General features: G+C 43.6%; 1 protein-coding gene across 5 annotated transcripts in view; it reads right to left on the bottom strand.

Annotated features, from left to right (window-relative positions):
• mapk8ip1b (mitogen-activated protein kinase 8 interacting protein 1b) overlaps window positions 1-21004 on the bottom strand; it is a 52280-nt gene extending 31276 nt beyond the window's left edge. For 2 of the 5 annotated variants that reach the window (XM_070985212.1, XM_070985133.1), the window contains exons 1-2: window positions 19834-20012; window positions 3542-3653 (exon numbers count right to left, since the gene is read on the bottom strand). In XM_070985212.1, the coding sequence (XP_070841313.1) occupies window positions 3542-3653; window positions 19834-19910 (189 nt within the window). In that variant the 5' untranslated portion in view covers window positions 19911-20012. Of the gene's footprint in view, window positions 1-3541; window positions 3654-12367; window positions 12651-19833 lie in introns of those variants that run through there. The other 3 variants (XM_070985298.1, XM_070985376.1, XM_070985456.1) reach the window with 3 other exon arrangements.
• Window positions 21005-23075: the final 2071 nt, after the last annotated feature.

Genomic DNA, 23075 nt, shown 5'->3' on the forward strand with positions numbered 1-23075 from the left:
GTGAATTGCAGGGGTTACACTACCTGTGGGGACTTGATATTTGTGGGGCAATGCAATCCAATTTAAACAAGATGAAACTGCTTTAAACAGTTATCCACTTTTGTGAATCCTGCGTTTTTGTTACGGTAATAGTTGATGATACCTTTGGTCCAGCTCTTGTTCATGGCAGGCTGCTTTTTGGTGGCATGATGGAACAGATGGTAACATTGTCGCCTCACAGCCAGAAGGTCCCAGGTTCGATTCTCGCTGTGGGCACCGGGGGCGTGTCCTCCACCATGCCTTTGGTGCCTGCTGCTTGAGGAAAGAGGCCTGTCTGTGTGGAGTTTGCATGTTCTCCCCATGTTCCTCCATAAAATATACCCCCACTAAAAACATGCAAGAAGATCACCACCTGACCAATGGTGACAAAAGGAACTGGGTCCCTGGGTGCAGTCGGCTGGCAGCCCACCGCTCCTGGTCTGCCGCAGAGGACGGACCAAGGATGGGTTAAAGGCGAAGAAAATAATTTCACGGAAGCATGGCGTGTGTGCATGTAGTGTGATTAACTATGTGTGATAATAAAAAGTATGTTTATACAAAATATCTTTCTTTCTTTCTTTCTTTCTTTCTTTCTTTCTTTCTTTCTTTCTTTCTTTCTTTCTTTCTTTCTTTCTTTCTTTCTTTCTTATCCTCTTTATCTAGAGGGAGACAATCCCCAATCAACAAACAGCAAAATGACATGAGACTGAGAGACGGAGAGAAAACACATTATTGAGACCAACCAGCAGAGTCTGCTCTTCCTCTACAAGCGATGCTCCGAAAAACTCTTGACTGAAATGTTCTCATACTCAGTTCGTTTCATGTCCTGAGAGTGACAGCACTCAATGACACGTGCGGTTTGTTGTTGTTGCCGCTGTCAGAACCGTTTCATGTTTGCCAGTCAAGCAGCCATTTTGGATTCTGATCTCCGTGAGGCCTCTGCAAGGGGATGAGTCATCAGTGTCCAAACACACACACGCACGCACGCACGCACGCACGCACGCACGCACGCACGCACGCACACCTCCTGCAGAGAGCACTCACATTCAATAATCTGGGCTATAATTAGCTCCCCGGATAGGAAGACAAGAAAAAGCAGAGGGAGAGGGCTTTTCAGCCTAAAAATATTCCAGGCACTCCACAATATCGGAGCGATTTTTTCATCCGTCAGGTCAGCGGCTCACTAAAATAATCAAATACGAGTCACAGAAGAAACGAATATCTCATCTGCTCGTATGAACTACGCTGAAAGACGCCCCTCGACCCTCCTGTTGCCTTGGTTACAGGAGCTGAATGGAGGAGGAGGCGATGGTGGTTTCACTGGGATTGTAGCCGGAGAGATCTGACAGAATAATAAATTTACCTCTGGTTACCCCTCCACATCGCTCTCACTCTCTCTCTAGTAGCAGCACTTCATCGCTCCAGTTTTCATGTGATGCACTCATTTCAAAGCCAGCTAGACTCACCACCTCACGGTTGTGTACGTCTGCCAACCGGTCAGTTCCCAGTTTACATCCATGTCTGTCCAGACTCACATGATGCAAGACTTTCAAGGAATTTAATGAAATGTATGTATGTAAATGTAAGTGTATTTGTTGTGAGGTAGCAGTGACCTTGTCCTTTAACGGCCAAAGTCTAATCAGTTCGTCCTTTGAAGAAATTCCCTCAAGGTGTTCTTGAGATATCGCGTTCATGAGAATTGGACTGACTGACTGATGGATGGACAGACATCAGGGGACCGGTGGGTCCACAAAAACAAGTCTCCACTTCAGCGAAGTTTCCGAGGACTTGAACAAACAGTAAACAGCTCAGAGTGAATTATTTAGGTAAGCAGGAAACAGCGGGGCAATCATACGTGATCAGGCTCAAGGTTTTTACAGAGCGTCGCTGTCGCTCTCTGTCAGGCCTCTCTGCCTCTGGCCTGTTTCCTCTGCTGGCAGGAAGCTGAATGTAGCAGCTGTTCAAGACAAAATGCCACCGAAAGGAGAGTCCAACCCTCGCCGAGCTCAAACTGCAGAGTGAAACTGAGCGCCAGCCACGCAGTCCAACTTGATCAACTGCGCATGAGCATTAAGAACGCAGATATGCATACACCTTGTTATATATATGCTTAGTTTTTAAATCTGGGAATTAGTTGTGTATTTTAACTATTAACAAATGGGATGACACAGGATTAGAAAATCAAATATCAGTGATGGCTGTAGAAATACCTTCTGCAGCAGCTTTTAAATACTTATGGCGACACATAATCAGCAGCTCTTTGTTTTTTCTGTCCTCTTACTTTCTGTCACTGAAAGCATTTTCTGCAGTGAACAGGAACCACTTGCAGCTGAAAAACAACTACTATACAACTAACGTAGTAATATCCTACTGAGAAAATACGTGAAAACACGATGGACTTAAATTGTGCTTCACTGGGCTGCCCTGCTAGTTCACCTGGTAGAGCACATACAGCTGCACTAAGGCTGAGACCAAACTGGAGCCCTTTGCTGCACCTCATTCCCTCTCCTTCTTATCTCTCTTGCTCCCTCAACTATACTACAATATAGGCAGAAATCCCCCCAAAATAATCCTAAAAAATGAATGTGTGAGTGACAGTCAAGACCAGCGGCAGCTATGCCGTGAAACTTTGTTTTCCTATGGAGCTGCAGCACAAACTGGGTTGCTCTGCATCTCTTGGGTTTTGCACCTCACTGCTGCACTCGTCGGTGATTCAATTCAATTCAATTCAATTCAATTCAATTCAATTCAATTCAATTCAATTCAATTCAATTCAATTCAATTCAATTCAATTCAATTCAATTCAATTCAATATTCCTTTATTCATCCCTCGAGGGGAAATTCCAAATTTCACAGCAGCATCAATAAGTGAATAGAATATTCAAAAAGACAACAAGTGCGTGCAATTAACACCGTATATACAAAGGGCATAATAGAAAGACAAAGAGAAACAACATCATCCTAAGAAAATGTACCGAAAATATTGCACAGGCTATTGCCCAGGTGCACAGATTACCTGAATGCAACTCACAAAACTGCACAGCACCACCTCACAATCATGCCACAATCCTGACAGAAAGACTGCAGCATGTTTGGAAGTCAGCAGAACAGACTGCTAACAATGGCACGTTTCGATGATGCAGCCGTCACTACACCTGTGTGTATGGAGCCACCGTGTTCAGATACCTCCACAGCTCTAAGGACACAGCCCTTTCCCGATAAGGGAAAGTATCTGCTCTCAGTTTATGCTGTCAGCTCTAAGCGACCTCTCTAGTATGGCTCCCAATCAGAGCAGCAGGTAATTTTGAGAAGCTGCTGATTTGAAATGATTTTTCTCTACTCGTCGCTGGGAAAGAAGTCCACCACTGAATCTACGTCTGCAGAACTGCTGATTGAAAGAACCCTCACTGATGCACACCGGGTCATTAGCTACTGTAACACAAAACTTCTTGAAAAGTGGAAGACTTTTCAAGTCGACTGAAAGCTTATTTCATGAAATCTGCTCTTTGTGGAAGGAGCTTACCTTTATATCCGGGCCATTGCAGTTGAGGCTCATCCCGCACTCGTCTGTGATCTCTGTAATCTCCGACAGGTCGTCATCTTCAAACTCATCCAGACTGATGTCATGGGTCAACCTGGTTGAAGGGGAAGATTAGGGAAAGTAGGAAGAAAAGGGGAAGAGGGAAAGATGAGAGGGGGGAAAAAAGTAATCCTTCAGTACTCATCTGTAGCTGCAGTACATCTCAAAATCTCTTTTTGACCGAATTATCTCTCTGACTGGGCCAAAATCCAAACCCAGTGACACATGACACACGTGAACATGGGCCACAAGCTCTGGTCATAACTGCTCAACATAAAACTGTAAAGAACATACCGGTATATAGCTTGTTTTATAAGGTTAATATTCATGAAAATAAATGGGATGGAATTACCAGTACATGCACAGTTAATCAACGGTTTACTACACTGATAATGTAGTTGTAAGCTGAACTGTTTAATAATGAATACAAACTCCATTATGGTCTGTTAAACGCCATTAACTGCATGTTTATATAGTATTATACATGCCGACTAGTGGGCCGTGGTTAAAGTAAAGTGATAAGATTACTACTCCACTAAAGCTTACTCCTTTAAAGAATAATGTGCTCTTATACTGGAAATACAGTCAAGAAACTTTTTGGACATTTCTCCATCTACTACGTCTGCAGAGGCTTGCCAGCACAAGCAGGAAGCGGTCTTATATTCCCAGTCAATGACAACAACAGACACAGTATATGACTGGTGGGGGTAATGTAGTGGGAAGCTGAGTGTTTATCTGGCTGCTGATTAAGCATTAGCAGCCTGGATAAAGCCACCCAGTGATGAGAAGACTGAATCATAGCGGTAGCGGAGTGGAAGGGAAATGCATCATCACAGATGGCGGCTCAGTCTATGGGCACGCTGTAACTAAAATCAACACTTGAGACTTGAGAGAAGGCTGGACTAAGTTACTTTCCCAGAGATACAATTTCTATGTTGTTACAAATACACAACAGAAAAACAAGACTAGAAGCCGTAGAGGCCATTCAGAATACAAGGCATGGAATGAATCAGTGAAAATACAGTTTCTCTTGCAGCTGTTGGAGCACGGCATGATGGGACCAAAAATATAATGGAGCTTCAGTGTATCAGTCAGTCTTTGTAGCAACATGCCAAGAAGTACAGTATCTTGTGGGTAATAAGAAATTGCGTCCACAATCAAAGAGGTCAATCCTCTGGGGAGCAAGTGGAAATATGTTGACATGGCAAGGGGTGCTGGCCAATCAGCCAAGGTGACCAAACATATTAGGATTTATCATCTGGGGGCCAGGAGTGGCAGTCTGGCCTACTGCTGTTGATGCATCTGACCAGGCTGGAACAACTTCCAAGTCAACAGAACAGCTGATCTCATAACTACAAGGTACTCAGTAGTGTGCCAACCTCTACAGTGTTTCCTCTAGGATTTTTTTCAGCAGCGGGGGGCAGGCTCTCCAGGGAGCCGAGGCGGCATAAACAAATGACACTTGACTGCAGATTTTACTTTTACAACTTATTTATTGAATGGCCAGTTGAAAATTGCTTTTTAAAGGCCGAATGTGTCTGTGTGTGCGTGCATGAGCGTGTGTGTGCGCTGTGTCTGTAACCCCCGCTCCTCCCCCTCCTGCTCAGTGTGTACAGCCTGAAGCCACCGCACATCATGTAGTTGACCAATCACGTGCGGCTTGAACGAGAAAAAAGTTGGAAAAAAAAAACCCAACAAAAAAACAAAACGTCTGCGCTCCGGCTCCGATCGATCACCTCAAAGAGCGGCTCTAAGGGCCATTTCGTTCGCGACCGACACATCACTACTGACTGGCGTCATCTTCATCAGCTGTCTTTCTCTTCTTAGAGAAATATTTGAAGAAGCTCATCTGAAAATGCAGTCAGCAGTTACATCATGGCGTGTAGATATTAGCATAATGCTATCAATTAGTTTACTCACGTTAGCGACACTGAGTTGGCACCGGGCCCAATTAACTTAAGCTGCCGATATGTTACGTAACGTTAGCTGGCCCTCAATATTTTGCAAATGTCTATTTAACTTGTAAATTCTATTATGAGTTATCCTAAGCTAATAAGTCTACCTTTTCTCCGGTAAGTCGCTGCCCTATTTTCCAAGAAAAGGAAAAACAAAAAGAAATTTGAAGGAGCAGCGGCTAGGATTTAGGAATGGTGGCCCGTCACTCCTAAATGAATGTAGAGGAAACACTGCTCTATAAAAGCTGAACAATGCTTTCACTACAAACAACAAGATTCTCTGAATCAGTGTCCGACGACACAGTGTGCTTCTGGCTGTCCAAGGAAGAAACTATTGATATTTTGCAGGGAGGAACATAAGGTCTTGATTGCTCTTGCAGCAACCCTGGACATCACTCCTGTGTCAGGCAGGGAAATGAACTGTCCTGCTGTCTGCGGCAGGATTCAATTAGCTTTCAGTAAACAATGCCTCAGTTTTCCCCATCTGTAATTATGTCCGCCTTTTATCTCTTTACCCAGCAGCCTCCTGGGCGTAACATACAGCAGGAAAATGTTATTAGAGGGAGGAAAGAGAAGATGACAGCGATCACAAGGAGCATAACAGCAAGCTGTCAGACAGACCTGGTGAGTTCGGAGAGCTACGATCCCCCTGTTGCTGCATGATGCTAATGTCATTTCTGGCTCCATCGATACTGCAGCTGTCTGCTCTTGAAAAAGTACGCACAGCTGCGGCCGTCTTTAGCCATCACGTGTCAGATGATGGGTGTGGGAGTTAAACAGCGTGGGTAGAAGCATCTGTTTACCTCTATAATGAGGCCCCGAAGGAGGCAGGACAGAAGGGCTGAAGGATGGAAGGGGAGCACGAGAAAGACAGAGAAGAAGACCAGAGAGGATGTGGATCTATTGTTAGGGAGTAAAGGGCCTCAGATGGGAATATATGGACACCTGACTGAGACAAAGAAAGAGAGATTAAGAAATCACCAGGTACCTTCACTGAACAATCGTCCAACTGGAAGCAACAATAAAATTTTTGGTGTCTTTGTATTTGTCACCCAGGGTTGATTTTCTAAAATGCCACCTTAATGTAAAGTTGTGTAGCAGCAGCAATCAGATCAATTATTACTGCTACTAGAATTAAAAAGTGGAAAAACCAAAACCAATAAAGTGATCCTACTAACAAGTATTATGTGTGTCACCAAAGCCTGTTACAGCTTAATTCTCTTGGACATTAAACCACTTTTGTTGACCAAAAAATCCACTAAAGCACATCAGTGAGCGACACTTTTGCACTTCATTTCCATGAATACAACTACCGTGTATTTGGGAGAATCCTGCATACGGTACACCATGCTGCTGCTGATGTGTATTCTTTCACGATTGAAAATCGTTCCCAACAAATGACTCTCTACTCCTGAAAACCAGAGTGGAGTTTTAGAAAATTGTATGTTTTGGATAAAGTTTGTTGGGGTCAAAACTCCAGCAGTACTTGATGGACTAATGCATTGTTGGTTTCAGCCCTTTTACAGGATTTGTGGACAGTGAAAATATGGAGTGACAAAAGCATTACACTTAATTCTTTAAATTTGCTTTCATTTTAAGCTGCAATGAGATTTTTTTTTTGCGACTGCAGAACCAAGACAGTTAGCCACAAGAGGCTTAAAGCTGTGTGGAGCGGCAGGGTTGGTGGTGTTAATTCTCTGATTTCGTCTCAAATTATCACTTGATGTATATTTAAGTACTTTAAAAACTGTAGATTACTTGAAATAACTGCACACAAATGCTGTTACCTCAATATAAATATAATTAAGTGAAGCATTCACATGTTTGTTTGTCCTTTCATGTGGCCCTGCAATCGGCTGGCGACCGGTTCAGGGTGTACCCCGCCTCTCGCCCATTGTAGCTGGGATAGGCTCCAGCCCCCCGCAACCCCGAAAGGGATAGGCGGTATAGATAATGGATGGATGGATGGATGAAGCATTCACAGACAGAGTCACTGGGACTCTTTCTTTAAAAGATTAAGTGAAAATATTACTGAAAACAGTCGTGTCCCATTTTTCCAGCAGCACCCAAATGCCTCACATTGACTGAAAGCAAGGTTATCATTCAAGTAAATCAGTTCTGCCAACATGTCTCCAGCTCTTCTTGTCTTTCCCCACTGGACACGACCAGCACTGAGCAACAGCATGTGACTTGAGGCGCCACCTGAACCTTTTCTTGTCCTAATCACATTTGACAGGCTTTAGCAGAGACACACTGCTTTGCTTTTGAAAAACAAAAACTGTAAGCTTATCAGTTCACTACAAATGCAATCTATTACAATACAGACAGAGGCCTGGGAAAGGAACAAAATCAATATACTCCTGAGTGTCCCTCTGTTATCAGCATCACTTACAGGAAGGAGGAGTTCGGTGGAGGGCAGGAGAGTAAAGGAAATGAAAGGATGAAATGAAAGACTGCAAACATGATGCGTAAATGCCAATCAGAGCCGATCAGCCGCATGTCCGATGTCACTCTGAACTGTATAATTGGGGCTTTACAAAGACAAAAGAGGAGAGGAGTCTAAAGAGTGGTCAACAAGCGCTGAGATCAAACCCAGAGGAAAGAGCAAACAGAGGCAGCGGACAGCGAGACGACGGAGAGAGTCACCGGGACAAAAATGAATGCGGGGGGGGGGGGGGGGACGAAAATTAAGTGCCGGGAGATAAACCACCTGGACAGGACAGGGTGACCCCTTTGCTGCAGTGAATTGTGGGTAAGGAGGGACGCAGACACCAGAGGAAAACCAACAGAGTGTATAATACAGAGCAAATTACGTTGTCACACATCAAGGATCAGACATTACAGGGTAGCATGCAGGGCGGACAATGTCAAGCACGATCACGTCAAACAGAGCGCGTCACGGCTGCAGCGTGAAAACCTCCAATGACAAGTTTTCTTCATTTATATGAACAATTACAAGGTTCCTTTTGTTGGTCGGATCTGGTTGGTTTATTGCAGCAAAAAAAAATACGTTTTTTGTTTTTCTTCAGATCTCACAACATTGGAAAATGGAATTGCTGACAGTGACTGGTTATGAAAGACTGAATTTAATGCTAGGGCTTCTATATGAGCTATATAAGCAAATGAGATCATCAGCGAGAGGACTGGCTGTTTCTATACAGATATCCTTAAACGTATAATGTGAACACAAGCCACATCAGGACCGAACGCAGCCTCCAGGACCGAGGGAGGCCAGTTAGACGACGGGGAAAACGATGATTTACAGCGGCTCCAAACAGGACTCTGACTCCTGGGATGATGAAGACACAGCAGGCTGGGTCAGAGAGCCGTGTCGAGTTTGAATGAAGTGTGTTTTGCGATGAATTACCTTGGCAATTAAGCTCGTCTTAATTTGGTAAAAGAGGTCAACTTAAATTCAGAAGGCGCACGGCTCTATTTTTCAGTTTAATAAGGACAACAGGTGTAAGAACACTTTCTTTCTTTAGATTTTTTGGATTTACTTATTAGACTAAAAAAGCTATGAGAGCATGCAAAGTGTTACAAACTCGCACACATCTCCCAGCTGGGGGAGCATACTGTGGTGTCTTGAGGTATAAAGTGATATGATGGGACAGGACAGCTAGCTGGTTAGCATGCTAGCCACAGTGGATATCTCTGCAACACATCAGTCAACACTGTTAGTGTCTTCACTTGTTGTTGATAATCTAAGTTCATTTGTTGAGCATTTTAAACTAAAATTCTGTCTGTATCTTACCCGTTTACAAATTTTATTCCTGTCAGTGGGTTCGATTCCCCACGAAACACAAGAAACACTTTGAAACGCGAAGATTGGAAGAGCCTATATTTATGTTTTCCCAGTCAAAGTTTTGCAGTGAATAGCCCGTTAGCCAGTGAAATGGAAGAAGTATGAGATTTTTCTCCAAAGAATTTTAATTTTTGTATTTTAGTTGGTGGCTATGGATGATACTGGGGCAGGATCAGGGGTTTAATTGGGCCAGGGAGCCTGGACAGCCCTGGCAGCCTAGAACAGAAATCCAGTCCTCAGTGTTGGAAGAGAAGCAGCGACTTCATCAAGTGCAGCGGACCTCGAGATGATCACTTCCCGTGGGTTTGACCACCCATCAGACCATCTGGACTGAACACCACGGCGAGCAATGTGATGAGTCCAGGAAGAGAGCTGGGTTGGCCTCTAAGAGCCAATAGATGCAGTTGAGATTTTACCACTGTGTCCCCCTAACACTCAGGTCATTGCACCTATATGAAACTCACCCACAGAGGATGCTTAGGAACTTTTTTCCTGAACGATCATTAAATGGACCCAACAGCACCCTAGAAAACACAGAACCCTAACTTTCCTCATTAGTCTCCTCTGGGATTGTATTGTTGTACAGTGCAAACCCATCACCTCACAACAGCCTCCGTGATCAATGCAGGCTGACTCAGCAGCTGAGCTCTCCAGGTCAGACGTCCCTGTGACACATCGTCTCCGAAACTGAGACGCAGCAAATCAGTCGGACCGTAGTAACAACCCCAACATCATCACCGTGACACTGTTACCTCACAGGACCCTCACTAGGTGTCATATCAGCATCCTGATATACAGCAGTATGCGCCTCTGCTGGACAAGTGGAGTCAATTGCGAAATCTGTTGGAAATCCAGTTGTTGTCTACCTTGTATTCACTGCAGAGGACGCTTGGGCCATAAAAGTATGAATCATGCTTCATCTTATGAGGGCAGCACTTGTGACGCTACATGCTTGTTGTCTCGTGCGTGGCTCCAACGCTTCACTTTCTACTTCTGAAAGTGTTAAAAGCACACATACAGAAAATAAACAACCTGCAAATACAGCTTATAGCTGTAGAATTGTTTTGGCAGAGAACATCCTCAGTGACGTTCAGAGCAGCATGTATGTGTATAAAAGTCTACAAGCTTGAAGCGATTGCAGGTGCGGTACCAAATCTAACTCAGACGATGCCAAACATCTCTGAAAATATAAGTTCTTTCCCACAAGGTGTCGGAGACTCGGCTAATTTTACTTCTAATGTGTCTTAAGCCTTGAGTTCATGTCTCCAGGGGTGATTTTAATATTTTATGCGCTATTCAATGATGACCCATTCTCAGCATGCATGATCTTTCTCCCACTGCCGCAGTGTTAAGAACAGTAACTTTGATTTTTAATTGGCTTCTGTGATCCCCTGATGATGACACCCTGTGTTTTAAGGTGCATCACTGACCTGCACTGTGTTTACTGGTTTAAAGGCTTAAATTGCTGATTGTTTGCCTTGACTGACTCAGCTGTTGCTCTGTGGTCATTCCTCAGCAACAATCTGCTTCCAAAATTCAGATATTCTGGATCCCACATAACTGACAAAATAACAGCTGGTGGATAAAGTCCAGGTTCCAAGCTGTCCCCTCAGAGTCGTGAAATCACAGACACTATGTCTACAGTTTGTGTTGTAAAATGACATCGGGGGCAATAACACTGCAGGACGGATGTTCCAGTTTGTTTTGCTAAGGATTTGGGAAAAACTCCTGCATTATTCTGACGGCGGGGGGTGACAGGGCAGCCTACTGCCATGTTTGAGCCTCCTCGGCTTGCCTCTCTGCCTGTGCTAATGAAGGACAGCATGACCTCGCGCTCAGGCCATGATGGGCCCGGCCAGCTCATTAGTCTTTATCTGAATCCAGCTATGACCCTGATACAAACAGCACTGTATTTACTTACTGCTTGGTGGTAAATGCTGACTGCAGTTTTTGTGTAAGTGTAGCATGAGTGGTCAGATATCAATAAGGGTCATCAGTTTTTGTTTTAACAGGTTTTTTTTAAGTTTACCCTGATTTGATGACAGGATTTTCTGTTCCCACAGGCACACAAGTTATATTCCCAAAATGACACGTTTATGCAGTTTATAGTATGGACTGTATAGCGTAGATAAAATGCAAATGAGCCTCAAATAATGGACCAATACCCACCAATATGTGAAAAGCTGAATCCAGTCTCCTCCTAAATAATTATATCATTCTACTTTATTTATTGCAATATTTGCTAACGCATCAGTGGAAGCAGGACAGTCATGTTACCCACACAACTAGAGGTAGTTTACACTTGTCATGTTCCAGCCTCACAGGACCAGCACCTGCTATCAGTCACTCTCATACACATTAAGACCAGCATTGAGTCGTCACAGCAGATGCATGTAAACCCTCGCCATGTCTTTTTTTTCCCACCATCTCGCCCCAATAAGTCACACGTTCACGCTCCCACTGAGAGATTACAAGGCTGCATGCTGTCTGTCATTCATCAGCATCGTCCTCCTGCAAGGACGGGACCAGGACGAGGATCAGGATCAGGATCAGGACCGTCCTGTCAAATTCACCACATCCAGATAAAACAACCTCCACCTCCATCATCCGCTGTATGAAAACAAACTCTGCAGATACAAATCTCACATTGCGCGAATGAATTTGAAACACACATTCACCTCCATCAGCGTGCTGCCATAATGCACACACACCAACATAAAGAGGGATTTGTGTTCTCCTCTGTGGCTTCCCTGGTCCTATTTTTGGTCAGCATGAACCAGCCACCTCTGCTGCATGCTCTACGTCTCCTCTTTAGACACAAACATACACACAGCCATATGCATCCACTCCCCTTCAAGGGCATGCCTGCACTGAGCTGTAAGATGCAAGGAGACGACATACAGCAAGAAACAGGCATGTTAGCATTTACACACTCACAAGGTCACACACAGCCATGTTGCTGCATGCCAGTAAAACAACACCACAGAAGAAACGAGAGAGATGCCCTACCATTTCTCCCACTGGTCCTCCATCCAACCCTCTTCTCCTTCCCCTCCCGAGTCCATACTGTAAGTGAGGAGGGCATCCACAGCTGAGAGGAGAGGAGGAGGAGGAGGAGGAGAAGGAGCAAGAGGGTTAGAAAGTGAAGGAGGGAGGGTGGGAGAGAGGGAGGGGCAAGCAGGAAGAGAGCCGGAGGAGAGGGAGGAGGGGTGCAGCTTGTCCGGGTCGATGGGAGAGGCGTCCGATTCAGAGCCCCGCTGCTGCTGCCGCTCATCCGAAGGAGAGCGAGATAGAGGGGGGAATTATTTAAAGCAAAGGAGCTGAATATGCCACAGAGGAGTAGTGTTATATAATCTCCTCCTCCCTCTCTCTCTCTCTCTCTCTCTCTCTGTATCTGATGTTTACTCTGTCCTGTGTGCATCAGATTTACTACGCCACTGCAGGAAAGTGCTGCTGTTAGCAGAACATCCAACGCCACGGCGAGCCCAAACAGAAGAAACATCAGCACACGAGGACACTCCTCTCTCCTCCTCTCTGCCTGCCTGTCTCTCTGCAAAACGCCGTGGTGCTCAATTATTCACGAGGCTCATTGATCGTAAGACTCACCACTAATTTTCCCTTCTGTCTTTCTCTCCATTCATCCTCTTAAAGGAAAATACCAGGTTGTTACAACATGGGTTTATTCTTGTACTTCTGTTCATCTTGAGGAGTTATGATAGCATTACACACTCCAGAGGTACAACACAGCGAAACTGAAAAAAGATGACTGACTGGGGATAAAACACAAGACCAGAGAGGTTGTAAACAAGCCAGCAGTTTATCCAGATTTAAATTTATGTTCTTTTTATCTTTATTGCATCTCCATTTATTTTACGGTAGAACTGAAAACAACCTAAAATGTAATAATGCCTCATTATGCAGGAAAATTGAAGTTGCACAGCTAAGATAACTGTAGTGTATCGAACCAAGAAGTCAGTCTATAAACTGTGATGGATGTAGCGAACTGGTAATAATTTCCCTGTTTGCTTTTGCTCATATGGTTCAGAGTAAAACCTGCTTCATCATCTGGGCACTCTTTGTAAAACCACAGATTTCAGCCATCAGCTTGATGAATACACGATTCTTGCTGACAGAGATAAAATCCAAACCTATGAAAATAAGGTAAACTTACAACAAAGCAGAATCATCCTTTAACCTGTGCTGGTCTTTGTTAGTTTAGGCAGGTGGTTAAGCTTCCTCTGAAAATCAATGTCTGTGTGTGGAGTGTTGTGCACGCCCACATGAAGTGAACTGTTCAGTCCATTAACCCGGTCAACCCTGCAGACCTTAGAAGCTCCTGCCAGCAAAGCACAGGCCAAAGCAAATGTACTGTATGTTAGCAATAACACTGTACACGGGAGCATCGTGCTAATTTTAGCCACTGAAGGCATCAATAAATACATTATGCAAGGACGTGCGTCTCAGTTTGCTAATGTGGCTAAGGAGAATATGCTTATTACACAAATACAGACTGTTGAAGCGACACTGACCAATATTTTTCTATAATACTAATACAATAACAATGTCTACTGTGAAAAGTTAGTGAATCGGCTCAGTCGCCAGAATAAAATACTGGCATGGAACTTGTCTGCAAGCCACAGGTACGTCAAATCAGCACATTTTAGATGTATTATATCCACATTTCCACAATAGTTTGTGCTTTTTTAATGAGATTTCTCAGCCATGTTTGCAGTGACAAAGCTGGGCATCCTCACCCTAACAAAGTAGTTTTTGTACCTAAAGCCAGACCTTAACCACAGCACTGTCACAACATAAAACTGAAACATAAAGAAATGTTTCAACATATCTGCGATATGCAGAAACATATAATGTCAACATGGCAACTGAGTTGAGCGACAAGCTGGTGAAAAAAGGGGAACGCTATGCAGCTAAAGGGCCGAATATTATTCACGTCTTAATTACGCTGCTCTGTGCCTGCTGGACATATAACAGGTAATTAACGACACTACCAAAGCTAGAAGAACTTTATGACGCACTAATGTATCAGCTGTTTGTCAACGTGTGTCTTTGCGCTGTTGTGAAGAAATCGAAAAATGTGGCTCCAGCTGACAAAAACACTCATTTCATTTGTCCACATGTTCATATTTGAAACATTGATTTGGCAGCTTAACACATGAAGCTGCACAGGCAAAAGTAAAAGCTTTGGAAAACCAGATGCTTTTAACATCCCTTTAAACATTCCCTCAGAAAGGTCAAAGACACTAAATCCTTGATTTACAACACTGTGAGCTACCAACGCTCAGACATACGGCTATACAGCACGTCCTCGGCAAACGGCCAGAGCCTATGGAGCTCGCACGCACGCACGCACGCATGCACGCACACATGCACGCTCCAGAAGAGCTTCAAACACCCACACAGGCGACATCATGTGACAGATAGGTGGAAAAAAAAAGGTTTTTCACTCTGTTTTGAAAAATAGAAAAATATGCTTATGTGATTCATACGATGATTCATACACCGCTCAGCCGCAGCATTAAAACCACCTGCCTAGCTTAGTGTAGGTCCCCCTGGTGCTGCCAAAACAGCTTTGACCTGTCAGGGCCCTGACAGGACCTCTGGGAGGGTCCTGTGGTGTCTGGCACCAGGACGCTGGCAGGCCGAGGCCGGGTCAGTGCCTCGGGCTCTTTGTCGTGTTCTTTAAGCCACACTGAGCAGTTTTTGCAGTGTGGCGGGGCACACTGTCCTGCTGGGGGTGGCCGCTGCTGTCGGGGAGAGCCGTTGCCTTGGGGGTGTTTTTGGTCTGCAACGATGTTAAGTGATTGGTGAATGCCGGGACCCAATGATGACCAATGTCTTTCACTTCACTAGTCAGTGGTTTTAATGTTGTGGCCGATCGGTGCTTAAACAAAATCTGAGGAGAGCATGCTCGGCAAATTAAAATGAAAGCAGAGTGTCTTACTAAAATGCAATATTTAGTATTAAAAATACTTTGAAAAGCAATAAAAATAGGAATAAGAGTATCTAATATAAGCCTGGCTCTAATAAAAGACACCAATATTAGAGAATGAATGTAAATTCTGTAAAGGCTAGGGAATTTATGATTGCTCCGGTTTTGGGTTAAGGAGGAGGAGGAGAGGAGAGAGAGAGAGAGAGAGAGAGAGAGAGAGAGAAGCACTGTATAAGCAGAGGGGAAGTGCCATTAGATGGAACGTGCCGTGTCAGCAGAATTGAGCGACAGCAGTAAATAATCAGCGTGGGGGGAACTGCAAACAGAGCAATAACTGTCCACTCTGTCAGCTTCTGCTGTGGGTGAAATTCAGATCAACTCAATTTAAATTCTCTGTGTGGAGAAAAGACAGCAAGGAAAACTACAAGCTAATCCCTGTGAAAAACCCTGAAATCAGATGTTGTTTTGTTTGGTTTTGTTTTTTTTTTTAGAAGAAAACATCAAAGTGAAATACGGATGCAGCGAATCAGCGAAAGCGACTCTTCAAAACCCGCCTAACCTCCCTCATCTCCCTTCCCTCTCACATCCCACACCCCGTGAATCCATCTGCCTGAGCAGATCTCGTCAGCACAGTCATGTCAAGTGTGGAGGCTGCAGTGAAAAGATGAAAGAAAGGAAAGAGCGTATGCAAATGAATGAGCGAGGGAGGAAATCATGGACACGTCCGCGCATTCAGTTTGATCATTCAGTGATCTGCGCATTTTAAAACGCATTACAAGCATTTTCATGATTTCCTGAATATCCTGCAATTGTAAAATTCAAGCTAAATGCAGATTATCTTCGAAATACATCTGAGTACACTCCTCTCCTACATGACAATGCAGGAAAACTGAATAATTCAAAAGGTAGTCATCAGTTTTTGCCAGCGGGCTATTTAGACACTATTCAAAGACAGTTAAATCCAAGTACATCAAACTGTGATCTGTCCTAACCTTAACCAAGCGCTGTGACAACGTGCAGGGTTTAACAATGCTGTAATCACTAACAGTGAATATTGAAGAGCAAGATTGGGAACTTTTTTGCAATTTTCCAGATATGGAAATTAACAAAATCTCTTCATTATGTTCCTTCCAACACGTTCTCATTCGTTGGTCATTGTTCCTTCCTCCAAAATGTATCTGCTGCTGCGAGATAGTTGGACATAAATGAAATCTGTAGGTGCCAGAGTGCGTTACGACGAAGAAGACGTCAGATCACAGACAGCTAGAAAAATTGAAAAGACTGAACAAGACGGTCCAAGCATCTGGAATCCAGTTTAAAGCGATTTCATACCACCAACAATCGCTCCCAACAGCCAGCTGATGTCAACAAGATGTCTCAACACACAGCAATGAAATCACTCATCCAACCCACAGAAACAGAGACAACAAAATCTAAGTTTCCATGAAGTCATTCACTGCTGCTCACGTTTCTGACTGTTTAGGGAGACGAGCATGTTGTCATTTAAGATGAGGTGAATATTGAACTGCACGTGAGAAGGATTAGTTTCATCTCTGGCGGGTTAGGTCTGGTCTGATCTGTCACAGATACCAACATGAGTTCCCAGTTCCGACTATGCCCTTAATCCACCACAAAATGGACTGCAATCCGACACGCTCCTGCTGCTCCTTACATGCTGCATTGCACACACATGTACGCGTACACGCACACACACACACACACACACACACACACACACACACACACACGGATATAAACACTGTGCTAATAGTGTGAAAGAATCTCCTGTGATGCCCTCTTGTGCTACAGATGATCAATGCAGCGTGGGAGAATTTAAAGGCACAGTTCGCCTAAATAGTTGATATGAAATATGAAGTCACTCATTGGTCAAGCCCAGCTCCAGTGACAGCAGCAGAAACACCAAAAACATAGCCTAGGTCTTAGAAAGTACTGAACTATAACACTCACGCAGAAAAGCAGACAGCAGAGACGTCCTGATTTAGTTTTGGAGCCAAATTCTGATCTCAGTCCTTTGATACTGAATGTGTGAGTCTACTTCAAATGCAGTTTTCAGCCAACAGCAGCACTTTGCAGGTGCGATGAACGCGAGAAATGTCATTAAAACAGTATATTTTTTTTACTTCTCTGTCATCAGTGTGAATATCGTTACCTGCAAGCGCTTGCTGCTGTCTAACTGTTAGTGCCACTGTGTCATTTTAAGGCCCTCAGAATGGGGTCTGAAAAGCTGAGGAAACCATGCACTGACTCCGGATGTGAAGGCGAGCTGCTCCTGTATCTCGCTCGCTGAATAGCTCCACATAAAGAGCTGCACAGACGGCGGCAGATCGCCGGTCTGATCCGTCGCAGCAGCAGGTCGGGGAGAGACGGAGGATTCGACCACAGTGTGCGGAGGCAGGGAGGGTGATGGAGGAAAACACGGCAACATATGGCTGCTCTGGGACCGAGCCAAACCTCAGCTTGTGGATTATCTGGCTTCCCTCTCGAGTCAACTACAACTCTGAAATATCAATCAATGTAGTTCAGCCTCCGATAACGCGACGGGAAACAAAAAACATGTTGAAGTTTTAAGCCATAATGAATTAAAGTGAGGAGTTTATATTTCCTTAATTGTCTTTTCAACTTTTTTTAAACAGCTGACAGAATTTCTTATTAAGTTTTATGATAAACTGTATTTTATTTTTACCGTGTGTCTGCTAAAAGTACATCCATAAATAAATATGACTTACAGCTAATCTTTAACAGCATTAATGGCTCTGCTTCAGTAGCCCAGCTGTACTGTTTTGGGTCTTAGTGTTTGAATTTTGGTGATTATACAACGCTTTAGTTTACACTTGGACCAGAGACGCTTCTTAAATTCGCCGCACTGCTGCTATTTTGCTTGTTTTCCCCTCATGGTTTGATTTTTGTTCGGTGTAAATTTGAGTTATTTTATTTTCCATGTTTTTAGGTCAGACAAATCAAACACTGCTGGGACGGCTCAGAAGTCGCTGTGATGAAAATCTGAAGAAAGACGGTTGTGGATCTGCCTGTTTGCAGCTCAGCTAATGAGACAGGGACAGACTGAGCCTGAGGGTGTGTGCTTCTGCGTGTGTGTGTGTGTGTGTGTGTGTGTGTGTGTGTGTGTGTGTGTGTGTGTGTGTGTGTGTGTGTGTGTGTGTATTGCAGTCTCACTGGGGAATATTGATCACAAGCCTCCATCCACCCATTAATACCACTGAAAAATCACAGCTTCTCCTCATGCAACGCTGTAAGAACCTCTGTGTGTGTGCATGCACGTGTGTGTGTGCATGCGCGTGTGCGTGTGCATACGTGTTAATGCTTGCAGCTAATCCCTCACCCTGCTCAGCTCTCTAACAGGTTGAGCTGCTCTGTAGGTTGAATTAGCTCTGACTGATCACCGACGTGTTGAACTCTGGGTCATCTACACTTCAACTCTGCAATACTATCTTCATTATTGACTAGCCTATCAATTATGTTTTTATGCTGCTGATTATTGATTCATTCTATACAATAAAAAGTCCATTGCAAATTCCCACTGCTCAAAAAGATTCTTCAGTGTGGACAACAGTCCAAGCCCGATATGAAACAGGAAAAAGCAGAAAATACTCATTTATAAGCAGCACCAGCATAAATGACCTCAAAGCAGCTGTATGTGAAAATTGCCATGAACTCATTCAGTGGCAGACACTGACTATGAGCTGAATCACCACTAACATGCACATTCATTTCTTATGCAAATACACATGCAAATAAACATGAAGCTATGAGGCAGGAGCAGAGATGTTTGTTTCTTTCCAAACCCACAGGCTTGTGTTGGGTCGAGCATAAAAATATTATTTACAATGCTTGTTTTAAACTTTAAAGTTCAGCCAAAAAAGACCAAAAACAGCCTTTATCAGAAAAAATGAAATAGTGATGAGGCACTGCTATAGCTCTGATAAGTCCTGCACACACAATAACTTTCTCTAATTGTCTGCTACAGTGATAGGAGATTAATATGCAACACAGACACATTAAGTCACTGATTGGAGTAACATCAGTGATCACAGCAGTAAACAATATTTTCGTGGCAAATCAAGCTGATAATGAAGCTACAGTAGAGGAGAACTATCGGTCAGTAATACTGATGTACTGAAAAATACAATAAAGCTGCCAATAAGGCCATACATAAAAAAATTAAAGTCATTATTCGAAGCTGGAACTCGTGCAGTTATTTCAGAGGGGTTGGTTGGAGCAGATTCCCCCAAACTATGCGACATATTAAAAAATGCATGGTTATGGTCGCTGCATGAACACACAGCCCGTCTCGGTCCTCCGGGAGCAGACACGCCCAAACACAAAACATGCGACTCAACAACACATCGCGACTTCAATCCGCAGAGCTGAGCGCAGCTGCGGCGGCTTCAGGAGCCAGCATCAGCACCTTCAGGGAGCCGCGCTGGCTCAGCCTCCAGGGGGGGCGGCTCGGCCCCCCTCTTTAGGCTCCCTCCGCCGGGGCTCCTACCTGAGGCTGGTCGGGGATTTCACCTGAATGCTGCGGCCAGACGGTGGGCTGGCTTTCCTCTTCTCTCTGTCCGCCATGCCGCCGCTTATATTTCCTCCATCGGCTCCGCCGCGCGGCCGCCCAACAAGCAGACACCTGAGGTCCGGCGATGCTGCGATACGGTGTTGCCTTCACGGACTGTGGGGAAAGTGAAAACTACAAACAGAAGCGTTCAAGAACGATTTCGTGATGTTTTAACTTTGCAGCATTTGGAAAATATGTCCCCATGCATTAAATTTGTTGCCTAATAGCACAATCGTTTACAAAAAAAGAAAAAGTTAATCACATACATCTTTCAATTGCCAATATTTCAACTAACTGTAATGTAGCAGGGACAGCCTCTGTCGCCATCAGGATTGGGCTGACAAGACCACAAGTTATATTCACTTTTTCTTTTTTGTAATCCTACTGTATGACATGGTTTAATTCATAACACACCGGAATAAGATGTTATGTGTATGTTGTTTCTGGCAGGATCAAAAATGTGAAATTTAGGGTTGAAGAGGGACAAGCTTTTACAGGACATTATATGTCCTGTGAAAGCTTATTCCAGATCATAATTAAAGTTGTCATGTTTACCCCAAATAAAATATTCAAACCTAAGATGTAATAATGACTCTCCAATCTCCAATAAAAGAAAAAAAAAAAAGTTTTGAGTGTTTGAACAAAGTTCAGCTGCAAAGCATGATTTTAACTATGATGCTAAACTGAGTGAAATATTACCCAAATGCAATGTTTCAAAAGGCTGCATTAAAGGAACAATGTGTAAAAATTGGCCCCCTGTAGAAGTTTATTTCAAACAAATAGGGGGCAGCACTTCAATGAAGTGAATGCTAACAGCAGTTCACTGCTAGCTAGCTTTGGCTGTAGCTACTAGCTGCTGTTAGCTAGTTAGCTTAGCTAACCATGTAGCTAGTGGGCCTATTAGGAATCTGCCGAGAAAGTCTACGTCAAAAAAGTTTCTACCTTCCGGGTTACTTCTGGAAAAATGTGTAAATATTTGCTTATTCTGAATTTGATACCAACATGTTTCAATCAAGTTAGGACAGGAGCAACTAAAGACTGGGAAAGATGTGGAACGCTCCAAAAACACCTGTTTGGATCATTCCACAGGTAAAAAAGGTTCATTGGTAACAGGTGATAGTATCATGATTGGGTTTGAAAGGGGCATCATGGAAAGGCTCAGATGTTCACAAGCGAGGATGGAGCGAGGTTCACCCCTTTGTGAACACATGATTGTATAAAGGAAATTACTACATGGGCTCAGGAACACTTCTAAATCTAAAACTGCTCTTGGTAAACAGCTTGTCTGCACGTGATTGAATCTGTTTTTATTTACATTACACACAGAAACTCGACTTTTTTATTGAATCAGGATTGTAATACGTCCATGCTTCTTACCATTGTAGCACTTCCTGGTCTGCCAAAAGGACCCGCCCACCAGACCATGCTGTCTTTGTAAGTGCCTGAATGGGGCATCCAGGTGTAAATTACCATAGCTGACCTGTTTCTCAGCCTAACTAACAGTTTTGATTAGATTTGCAGAGCACAGCACCTAAATTTAATGTTAATGTTCAATATGCTGTATTTTTATTGATGCTTTTAATCAATTTAATTTAATAAAGCGCGATTCAGAGAGACAGGCCATCCATGTGGACAGTTTCATTCAGGAAGTGTGCTGCTGAGCACATGGTGATACTGCCACCAAAGTTTCCGATGCCTGGAAAATATTCTAAATATCTTTCGAACGAGACACTCACATTGTCCTTGTTGGAGCACAAAGGAATAGTCCTTAGTTTTAACTCTCACACCACCTCTCTTCATTTCATGTCCAGTGAAAACCACAGACATGTACTGCATCTCCCAATATGGTGATTTTTAAGTTTAAGTCAAACTGAAGTTCTGTTAAGAAGCATTTAATCCTTAATAAAACCCATAATATGACCTCAAAAAAACAAACAAACAACAAAGCTGTTTTTCATACTTGATGGCAAGCTCACATTTTGGAGATATGTGGTTTTTACAGGGCAGCAATAAACCATCCTTGACCTTGGAAACTGTTTTGGTACTGTGTCTAATTAATAATTAATCATTTCCTCCTAAAACATAACACACTGCGAGGAGGAGAGGAGTTTACGAGGAGACCCTGAAGGCAGCAGGAGCTCCCATAGAGAGGAGAAGGCTGAGAGCTGGATGAAAAACACTACCAAACCCCCCCCCCCCCCCCCCCCAAAAAAAAAACAACAAAAAAAAAACACCAAGCAAATGGATGTCAGTAGTCAGTATCAGATTGGACAAATTTCAAATATCTAACCCAATAGATTTAACAAATGTGTGACATCACAGGTGTAATGTCTCCTGAAGATCCTCATCTTCATCACAGCAGTTTATTAATCCAGAAGGAAAATCCCTGACAGCGTTGTGAACGCGGCACTTCGATTTGCTCTTTCACTCCAAAGCACACAAACAAATAGAAACAACCAGGCTGGAGACATTTTTTTTTAACATGAACTGAGATCCTTGAGAGGACATATCAGAGACACGCCAGCAGAGGGCAACACTGTGCACAGAAAGTTGCGTTCAGTGTTTAGAGATACTGGTTGTCTGTGAGCAGGGATTACACTCACAGTGTACAAACAGAAAAAGGAAAAAAGGTCTCTTTGTGCCCCCATTCCACATCCCATTGACCTGTCATCTTTTTCCATTATTTCACCCTGTTTGTCTTCTCTTTCTTTCTGATACAGTAGATTCACTGACACCAAACACCAGAGCAAAGCCCCAGTTATTAAAAAAGAACCCTGAAAGCATCACATGACTGAAAAAAACATTTGCCTCCACATGAATTCAGCAACATGTAAACTGTCAACCTTGATCAGTCCAGGCATCTAAGATCAGATCACTCACTTTTATTCTCATTGAAAACACTGTGAAGTTACAATGCTGCTCACATGTTCAGCGCCCCCCTCAGGTCCATCACTGAAGTGTTGCTGCAAATATAATATTTCATGTGAAGAACATCAATGTGCTTCCAAATGACTTTTCATCTAGTGCCAGCTGAGGAAGGGGAATTTATGTTTGGTTGCTTGGTTCCATTTGATCCAGTTCCACGACTTCCTTAAGAGGTGCCAGATGTTTCTCATGCATGTCTTAGTCGGTCCCCTTTGAGGTACAAGGAGAGGCAAAGTGGGAGAATCTGAGGAAAT

The sequence above is a fragment of the Chaetodon trifascialis genome, chromosome 1, assembly GCF_039877785.1.
Source record: "Chaetodon trifascialis isolate fChaTrf1 chromosome 1, fChaTrf1.hap1, whole genome shotgun sequence".
In the NCBI taxonomy this organism is placed as follows: Eukaryota; Metazoa; Chordata; class Actinopteri; order Chaetodontiformes; family Chaetodontidae; genus Chaetodon; species Chaetodon trifascialis.